Source organism: Chrysochloris asiatica, unplaced genomic scaffold (genome assembly GCF_000296735.1).
Source record: "Chrysochloris asiatica unplaced genomic scaffold, ChrAsi1.0 scaffold00149, whole genome shotgun sequence".
NCBI lineage: Eukaryota > Metazoa > Chordata > Mammalia > Afrosoricida > Chrysochloridae > Chrysochloris > Chrysochloris asiatica.
Genome location: NW_006408667.1, coordinates 3,352,574 through 3,362,628, shown reverse-complemented (window position 1 = coordinate 3,362,628; position 10,055 = coordinate 3,352,574). Strand labels below are relative to the sequence as shown.

General features: G+C 37.0%; 1 protein-coding gene across 5 annotated transcripts in view; it reads left to right on the top strand.

Annotated features, from left to right (window-relative positions):
• The first annotated feature begins 551 nt into the window (after positions 1-551).
• The window catches only part of ATP2B1 (ATPase, Ca++ transporting, plasma membrane 1), a 77,804-nt gene continuing 68,300 nt past the window's right edge, over positions 552-10,055 (top strand). For all 5 annotated transcript variants that reach the window (XM_006870713.1, XM_006870716.1, XM_006870715.1 and 2 more), the window contains exon 1: positions 552-978. In XM_006870713.1, coding sequence (XP_006870775.1) covers positions 771-978 — 208 coding nt within the window. In that variant the 5' untranslated portion in view covers positions 552-770. The remainder of the gene's footprint in view (positions 979-10,055) is intronic.

Genomic DNA, 10,055 nt, shown 5'->3' with positions numbered 1-10,055 from the left:
TGGTAATTTATGGGATTGTGGAATTAAGTTGTGATGACTAGATGAGAGAATGAATTTAAAGCAGTTAGCAGTGTTTGATGCTTATTGATAAATATTGATGGCTACTGGTAGCTGTTAATAATACTTAATGTACCAGTTTGTTTCAAATGAAATGTGTTTAAATTTTAGTTTGTGAAATAGTTTCATTTAATAATTGTGAGAGCTGGTATCTTCTTACTTGAAGTTTCATTTCATTGTGCTTTGATCTTGTAACAAATTTTAGAAGTATAAAACTGCTGTTGGAAAATTAACAAATATTTTTATAATTAATTGTTATACTTTGATTAGCTGTGGTGTTGTTGTTGTTAAGTGCCTTTAAGTTGGTTCCTACTTACACAACCCTGTATAGGGTTTCCGAGGAGCAGCTGTTGGGTTTGAACTGTCAACCTGCAGCTCAAACTGACCTTTCAATCCAGCACATGATTCTGAAGCACCACTTGATAATATTTTTAAAGTGTACTTACATGTGATTGTAAAATGGATTTTATTAACTTAAATATTGTCTTCTTACAGATGTATCCATCTCATGATTGATATGAAGAAACTCGTCATGGGCCAAAGGTCAAGTTACTTCTCTGGGAAATGCTGCTGATGCTGCTTTATTAAGTGATGCAACGAGTGTTTGGCTTAAGGAAGATTTTCATATTTAAAAGATTTTCATCTTGGAACTTTATCAAGTGAAAATTAGATTATTTTGGGAAACATTTTCCTCATAATAAGTTATACTTGTAATGGGCGATATGGCAAACAACTCAGTTTCATACGGTGGTGTGAAAAACTCTTTGAAAGAAGCTAATCATGATGGAGACTTTGGGATTACGCTCGCAGAGCTGCGGGCTCTCATGGAGCTCAGGTCCACAGATGCATTACGAAAAATACAGGAAAGCTATGGAGACGTGTATGGAATTTGCACCAAGTTGAAAACATCTCCCAATGAAGGTGAGTTTTACTACGTTCATTTTTTTTTTTTAGTCCTTTGTTCAAAGAATGTTGTATATTTGGATCATAAATAATGATGCTTATAATTTTAGGGCTCTTGTATGATTATGCTATTTTTTTAGTGACATTAAAGATAAGATTACCAGATTGGTGCAGTTAAAATAATTTTACTTCAAGGAATAATGCTACAAATTACCTACTTGATTTTCTCTAAGCTCCTGTAATTGATAGCCCCAGGGATTTCACGGAAGTAAACCCTCTTCACTATCCTTCATTTTGCTAGGTGGCTTAAGAAAGTTGTCACTGCCAGTAGCTGGTTGCATTGTTTTTTAGCTTATGGACATTAATCTAAACTTGAATAATTAGTATTGTTGTTGTTGTTAAGTGCCATTGAGTCAATTCAAATAATTAGTATAGGAAGCCCTAAATAGGTTAGATGACATTCATTTTTGGTCTAGCAAAATGCTTCCTTAGATTAAAAAAAAAAAAATAGTTGCTCCGTATTTCAATTCTGTTGAATTTTTCTAGGCTCAGGAAAGTTCCTAATTGTAGGTTTGTAGTAGGTCTCTTCTTGAGGAGCAAGTAAAGAAAATTCATTATAATTCATTATAATTTTGGTGTATATGAGTGTAAATGAAAAAGTTTTGCTGCCAGCATCCTAGTTCATATTTGTACCAGTTTATTTCAAATGAAATGTATTTAAACATTTTCTGTGATCAATAGATAGCTGCAAACAAGTTCTCTCAGTAATACTCTTCCCTCTGTCTTGTTAGAGACCTTCCAAAAATGGGTCCCATCAAAATAGTAGCTTCCAAAGGAATCTGCTGGGCCAGTTTAGTTCAAAGCAGATGGGTCAGTTCAGAAGGTTATGGCAACTGTTTGGGGGAACTCCAAAAGACTCTATATGTCGTATACATTTAAACATGCACTGTTTGCAAGTCAAAAAAGACAAAGCAGATAGTGTGGAGGTTTTTTCCCCATGAGCTTAGCAGGTCAGGGAAAACCAAGGAAGGGTTTCTTAAAGGAGTAAAATTAGTGCATTTCTTTATTTTAAAAACATGTTCTGAACTGCAAGGTTGTTTGAACTGCAAGGTAGGTGGTTCAAGCTCACCAGCTGCTACTTGGAAACCCTATGCAGGGTCACGGGTCGCTGAGTCAGAACTGACTCGATGGCACTTGCCAGTAACAACAACATGATGTCATATAAGTGATGTGGCATACATATGAAACAGAAGTGTTTCATTCTTTTGTACAGAATTGGGTCGAAGGCAACTGACTCGACGGCACATTAAAAACAACATGTAATTACTGCTATAAAACTTTTCAGTTATTTTTGGGTTTTCTTTCCCCTCTAGAGTTGAGTCCATTCTGGAAGTAGCTCCGTTTGTCTTATGTGAATAACAAGCAGGGAGTGTATGGTAGTAAGTTAAAGACTTTGTGTTCTTGCCCTACAACATCTTATGTCTATAACTTGGCTAAAGATTATGCAAATTCCTTATACATAAAGTATAAGTAATAATAATCTTCTCTGAGGATTGTATGAGAGTGCATGTTGTTGTTGTTGAGTGCCGTCGAGTCAGTTCTGACCCATAGCGACCCTGAACAGGGTTTCCGAGGCTGTCAATCTTTATGGGAGTAGAAAGCCTCATCTTTCTCCCACGGAGCAGCTGGTAGTTTCGAACTGCTGACCTTGTGGTTCATAGCCTGATTCGTAACCACTGCACTACCAAAACTCCTTGTGCATGTAGACACTTAATATATAATAAACAAAAACAAAAGCAAGTTGATCATTACGAGTTTTTTCCCTTGTTCTTAAAAAGGCACAGGAATTGATATGCAGAAGGCTTATTGTTTATGTTCTATAATGTCACCCCATAGTTAGACAACTTGGTTGTTTCTAGTCTGCAGTAAACATAACTTATTTAAAACTTGTGATTATTTTCCAAGAAGTTTCCTTTCCCCAAACCTGAATCAGGTTGATATATGTTAAAATTTCAAGGTGATAAATAGTCCCAAATTGCTTTCTTAGAAATATTACCAATTTATACACCATAACAAAGTATGAGAAAGTGGTTTTTAACAAATTGTTATTAGCATTGTTACTGTCTTTCTCAATTTTGTAATTTCATAGATGAAAATTTTTATACCAGTGGGTTTGAGTGTTATTTTAATTCATGAAATATCAGCAGTCAGGGATTATGTGTATATTTAGTTATTGCCTGAACAATAGCTCTAGTTTGTATATCTGTCTTTTCTTTGTCTGTTTTCTTGTTGAGTGTTGTTTTTCTTTCTTTCGGAGTTTTTGTGCCCAGTTTTTGTTATGTCCTGGTGTGGCACTGTAGGACTAGCACAGGACTGCTAATCTCAAGGTTAGTAGTTCAAACCCATCAGCTGCTCCTTTGAAACACTAAGCAGAGGCAGAGCTGATTCTGTGGCACTTAACAATAGTTTCTTGCTTTTATTTATTTTTTTTAATTTTTTCCTCTTTTATTCTTAAGAAATTCTTGGTCGTCTTCCTAGAATTTTGAGTTTAATTTTTGCTAAAATTTGTACAAATTATTATCTTCTTTGTATATGTATAGGCATTTGTCATTTTGAAATGCTTTTTTAAAAAGGTGAAACAGCCATTTTAAGCATTATATTTGTGTTTATGATTGTTAAATTATAAATAAAAACAACCTTCAAAAGAATTACTATTAACAAAGAAATCTTTATAGTTTTCATTTAATTTAGTGAAATAGTTTAATATAATTTGCATTTAATTTCACAAAGTTAGTGAAGATTTTGTCCCTAGTCAACTAGGTAGATGATAATAAATAAAGAATAATTAGTTGTAGAAGTGTGTGTCTCCATAGGATAAGCACTGGACTATTAACCACAAGCTCAGGGATTTGAGCCCACCAGCAGCTCCACAGAAAAAAGATGATACTTTCTGTTCCTGTTTAAAAGTTTAAAGTCCTTGGAAACCTTATACAGAGTTGCTAAGTGTTAGAACTGAGTAAATGGCACTTAACAACAGTCAGCAATAAGCAGTTAGCAGATTGAAGACCTGAGGAAGTGATGTAGATAGCAGTACTCTTTTGTTAGAGTAACTGGTTCATAGTTGGGAAAGTAAGAATTAAAATGATTTCTCAGATTCGTGAATTTAGATTAGGTAAAACTGAAATTCTATAACTTTTTTTTAATTCATCTTATCTGATCATTCTTTCATTTATTTGTTCATTCATTCATTGATGCATACGTCTTTCATCAGACCTCATATATTGATCATAATATATTTTACATAACCCCTGAAAAGAAGAAAAGTTGACAGTTACAATTGTAAGATGCCATCAATTTTAAATGACATCCCAATTTCAGAGATGTAAATAAAACATAAAAATATATGCATCCTAGACCTGTTGGAATATAGTATTTATAGCTGCTAGGGAGTCCTGGTGTGATGCTATAAGTACAGTAAGCACTGGACTGCTAGCTGTAAGGGTGGTGGTTCAAATCCATCAGCCCCTCCTTGGAAACCAGTTTAGGGGTAGGGTCACTGTGAGTCAGAACTGACTCGAAGGCACCTAACAACATACGGCAGGTATTTTTCTAGGCTGTGGGCATATATATCCGTGATTAAACAGAAACTTGCCTATTTTCACATAGGGTAGACAAACAGTTCACAAGGAAATGAAATATCTAGTGTGTTAGTGATGGTGGTAGTGGTGATAGTGTGCCATGGAGTCAGCTCCAACTCTCGTAGCAACCCTGTATAGCTGTAAATTTTTACTGGAGCAGAAAGCCTAGTCTTTCTCCTGCAGAGTGGCTGATAGATTCAAACTGCTGTTCTTAGGTTAGTAGCCCAACTAGTAACCTACTATGCTACCAGGGCTCCTTCTACTGTTGTTGTTTTAAGTGCTGTTGAGTCGATTCCAACCCATCGTGACCCTGTATAGGATCAAGGGGCAGCTGGTAAGCTTGAACTACTGACCTTGCACTTCAAATTATTTTGCAGTCTGACATGTTAACCCATAGTGCCACACCAGGACGACTCCTTCTATTAGTGATATTAAAAAAAATTTTTTTTAATGAATCAAAAAGGAAAGTAAGAATTATTGGATGCTGCAATATCAGATTGCTTTTACAATCCAGAGTAACAATTCAAAATATTTCTTAATATTAATGACAAAAAATGATAGGTAACATTTTTTGTTGTTACATGTCCTCTAGTTGGTTCCAACTCATAACGACCTTATGTCTAACAGAATGAAACACTACACAGTCCTGCACTAACCTCTCAACGGTTGTTAAGCTTGAACACATTGTTGCTGCCTCTGTTTCAATCTGTCTTATTGGGGGTTTTTCTCTGTTTTGCTGATCCTTCACTTTATTGAGCATGTTGTCCTTCTTCATGGACTAGCCTCTCTTGATAATATGTCTAAAGTAATGAGAGACCAAGTCTCGCTATCTTAACTTCTCAGGAGCATTCTGGCTGTACTTCCAACACAGATTTGTTTGTTCTTCAAACAGTCCATGAAATTTTAAATATTCTTTTCCAACACATTAACTCAAATGCATCAATTCTTCTATAGTCTGCCTTATTCACTGTCCAACTTTCACTTGCATATGAAGCTATTGAAAATACTTTAAAGATGTCTTGTGCAGCAGATTTGCCTTATTCAATATGTCATTTGATTTCTTGATTGCTGCTTCCATGAGTGTTGATAGTGGATCCAAGAAAATTGTCATGACGTTATTTATTGGTCAGAGGTAAAGATTTTTGTTTTCTTTACATGGAGATGCAACCCACACTGAAGGCTGTTGTCTTTGATCTTCATCAGTAACTATTGTAAGTCTTTTTCACTTTCAGCAAGCAAAGTTGTATCGTCTGCATTCTGATGCCATGTTTTTCTTCATATAATTCAACTTCTTGGATTATTTTCTCAGCAGACAAATTGACTAAGTATGGTGAAAGAATACAGTCGTGGCACACACCTTTCCTAATTTTAAACCATTCAGTGTTCCCTTGTTCTGTTCCAACGACTGCCTCTTGGTCTGTGTACAGGTTCCTCATGAGTACAACTAAGTGTTCCGGAATACTTGTTTTCCACAAAGTTGTCCATAGCTTGTCCTGATCCACATGGTTGAAAGCCTTTGCGTAGGCAGTAAAAGCACAGGTAAACATCTTTATGGTATTCTCTGCAGCCAAGATCAATTTGATGTCAGCAATGATATCCACATCTTTGTCTGCATCCTGCTTGAGCCTTTGGCAGTTCCCTGTGAGTGTATAGTTGCATCTATTTTTAAATTAGTTCTAACAAAATTTTAATTACATGTGATATTAATATTTTCTGATGATTTCTACATTTTGTTTAGTCAGCTCTCTTTGGAATGGGCACAATATGGATTTATTCCAATCAGTTGACCAAGTAGCTGTTTTTCAAATTTCTTGGCATAGGTAAGTGAGTGCTTCCAATGCTGCATCAGTTTATTGAAGGATTTCAATTTATAATCCATCAGTTCCCAGGGACTTGTTGTTGCTAATGCCTTCAGTGCACCATGGACTTCTTCCCTCAGCACCTCTGGCTCTTGGTCATATGCTACTTATAATGGTTAAACATCAACCTTTTCTCTTTTGACCATGATTCTCTGAATTCCTTTTCTCTTCTTTTGAAGCTTTCTGCATCATTCAATATTTTGCCCATAGAATCCTTCGATATTGCAGGTCGAGGTTTGAAATTTTTCTACAGTTCTTTCAGCTTGAGAAACGCTGAGTATGTTCTTCCCTTTGGTTTTCTAACTCTGTCTTTGTACATTTCACTAAAATGTTTGTCTTTTCAAGCTGCCCTTTGAGATTTTCTACTCAGTTCTTTTAATTCTTCATTTTTTTTCCATTTGCTGTAGCATCTCAATGCTGGAAAGCAAGTTTCAGAGTCTCTTCTGAATCCAGTTTGTTCTTTGCTTCTTTCTTGTCTTCATAATAGCCGTTTGCTTTCTTCCAGTATGTTCTTGGTGTCATCCACAAGTCTTACGGTCTTTGGCTTTCTTAAACTTCAGCCTGAACTTGTTTATGAACAATTGATGGTCTCTTCCACAGCCTGGCCCTGGCCTTGTTTTGGCGATAATATGGTGCTTTTCCACCATTCCTTTCTACAGATGTAGTCTTTGATTTCTGAGTATTCCATCTGGTGAGGTCCATATGTATAGTTGTCTTTTATGGTGTTTAAAAAAGAATTTGCAATGAAGAAATCATTGGTCTTGCACAATTCTATCATACAATCTCCAGTATCATGTCTATTAACAAGGCCATATTTTCCAAGTACAGACCCTTCCTGTTTGTTTCCAACTTTACATTGCAATCATCAGTAATCATCAGTATATCTTGGTGGCATATTTGATCAATTTTACTTAAGTTGGTTATTGCTAAGTGCCAAAGAGTCCATTCTGACTCACAGTGACCCTGTGTAGTGCTTCTGAGGCTAAAATCTTCAGAAGAGCAGAAAACTTCATCTTTCTCCTGTGGAGCAAGCTAGTCGGCTCAAACTGCAGACTTTGTGGTTCACAGTTCTGTACTTATCACATGGTAGATATATTATCATATGGTAGATCTTCCGTTTCGTCATGATTGACTTTAGTAGTTGATGCATGAATTTGAATAAGTATTTGAATAAGTAGTCTGCCTCTCCTTCTTTCCAGTCTGTCTTGCTCTGGAAGCCCAGCTGAAACCTGTCCACCATGAGTGTACCCTGCTAGGATTTTAAAAACCCGTATCATAGCTACCAGCATCACAGCAGTGCACAAGCCACCACAGTATGACAAACTGACAGATGAGTGGTGACATTTAATAGATAGTATTTTGGGTGCTAGGCTGGTTGTTAAGTGCCATCGAGCCAGTTCCGACTCACAGCAATCCTGTGTAGGGTTTCCAAGAAGTGGCTGGTAGGTTTGAACTGCCACCTCGAAGTTCAAATTTACCTTGCGGAACAGGGCTTATACTACAGAGCCACTCCAGGACTCCAGGCTCCAGGCTCCAGGCTTGTTGTTAGCACTTCCTGTTTTGCAGTTAAGGAACCTGTGGCACAAAGAGGTTAATGAGCAACCCACCCTGAGTTTCATGACTCTTAAGTGCTCTACCAGCGCTGACACTCAAACCTGCTGTTCTTGCTCCAGAGGCCATGCTTGTCATCCCTATACTACAATAGTAGTTGTTGTTGTTAGGTGCCATCAAATCGGTGCCGACCCATAGTGACCTTATGCACAGCAGAACGAAACACTGCCCGATCCTGCGTCAATCTCACTACTGTTGCCACGCTTGAGTCCATTGATGCTGCCACTTGGCCAGTCCATCTCGTTGGGGGTCTTCCTCTTTTTCTCTGACCCTCCACCTTAACAAACATGGTCCCTCCTGACAATATGTCTGAAGTATGAGAGATGAAGTTTGGCCATCCTGGCCTCCAAAGAGCACTCTGGCTGCACTTCCAACACAGATCTGTTGGTTCTTTTGGCAGTCCATAGCACTTTCAATATTCTCCTCCAACACCATAATTCAAAAGCATCAATTCTTCTACAGTCTTCCTTATTTACTGTCCAGCTTTCACATGCATATGAGGTTACTGAAAATACCATGGCTTGAGTTAGGCGCACCTTAGTCCTCTGCTATAAAGTTCTGTTCCTACTCCTGGGCAAAATATTGAAAATGAAGTGCATGCATTCCCTCATCTCAGTAGTATTTTTGGTAGCAGGAACTGTGTGATTTAAAAAAAAGAAAAATTGATTTAAGCTTCTGTTTATCAGTCTGATCTTTTAATATGTACCATATTAAGGAAATTGTGGGTTTTTTACATTTGGTTAATCAATTTATCTTTTTTTTTATCAGAGTAGTTCTTTAATGTTTTGCAAAGTACATGCTGTTGTTGTTGTTAAGTGTCATCGAGTCGGTTCTGACCCATAGCGACCCTGTACAGGGTTTCCGAGGCAGAAAGAAAATCTTTACGGGAGCAGAAGGCCTCATCTTTCTCCAGCGGAGCAGCTGGTAGTTTCGAACTGCTGACCTTAAGGTTCGCATCCCAATTCGTAACCACTAGCCTTCCAGAGCTCCTAAAGTACATGCTAGCTACCTTTATTTTAAGGAGCCCTGGTAGCACAGTGGGTCACTCATTGGGATGCTACCCTCATGTTTCAGATCCACCAGCCACTTCACAGGAGAAAAATGAGGCTTTCTGCTCCTGTAAAAATTTACAGACTTGGAAACCCTGTGCAGAGTCGCTATTAGTCTTGATAGCACACAGCAGCAGCATCTGTATGTTGATTAATGTTGTTAGGTGCCTTTGAGTGGGTTCCAACTCATAGCAACCCTGTAAATGGTTTTCAGGGAGTGGCTGGTGAATTTGAACTGCCAATATTGGCGGTTCAAACTGACCTTGTGGTCCAGTGCATTTTCCCACAGCACCATACCAGGACTCCATATTGATCAATAGGAAATGTTTTGAACCAAGTACTATTCTCAGTAGTAAAAACTTTGTATTGGTTTTGATTGGTGATACTCAACTCTCAAAGGAATTAGAATTACAGAATTTAGAGTAAACTAGAATTGGGATTTACAGCTTCATATTTTTAACTTGATCTGTTACAGCAAGTACCTATCTCATAATCTAAGAATTTCCTTTTATACCAAAATAACTTGCTTATAACTATTTTAATACTTTTTTTTGTTGCTTTATGCCCTTACTTGCTTCCTACATTTACAACTTATTATTTGTGTTGTAAATCACATTTCTTGATCATTTTATTTTTAATACAGCTTTGATATGTCTTCTATTTTAATGTATTTATCATATCATATATTGTGGGATGACATCAAGAATATCATACATGAAGAGAGCAAAAAGTCATTAAGAAGATAAGAAAGAAGGAAAGAATCAAGATGGATGTCAGAAGAGACTCTGAAACTTGCTCTCCAACGTAGAGAAGCCAAAGCAAATGGAAAAATTGAAGAGGTGCAAAGAGCTGAACAGGAAATTTCAAAGATCAGCTCGAGAAGATAAAGCCAAATACTATAATAAAATATGCAAAGATTTAGAGTTAGAAAACCAAAA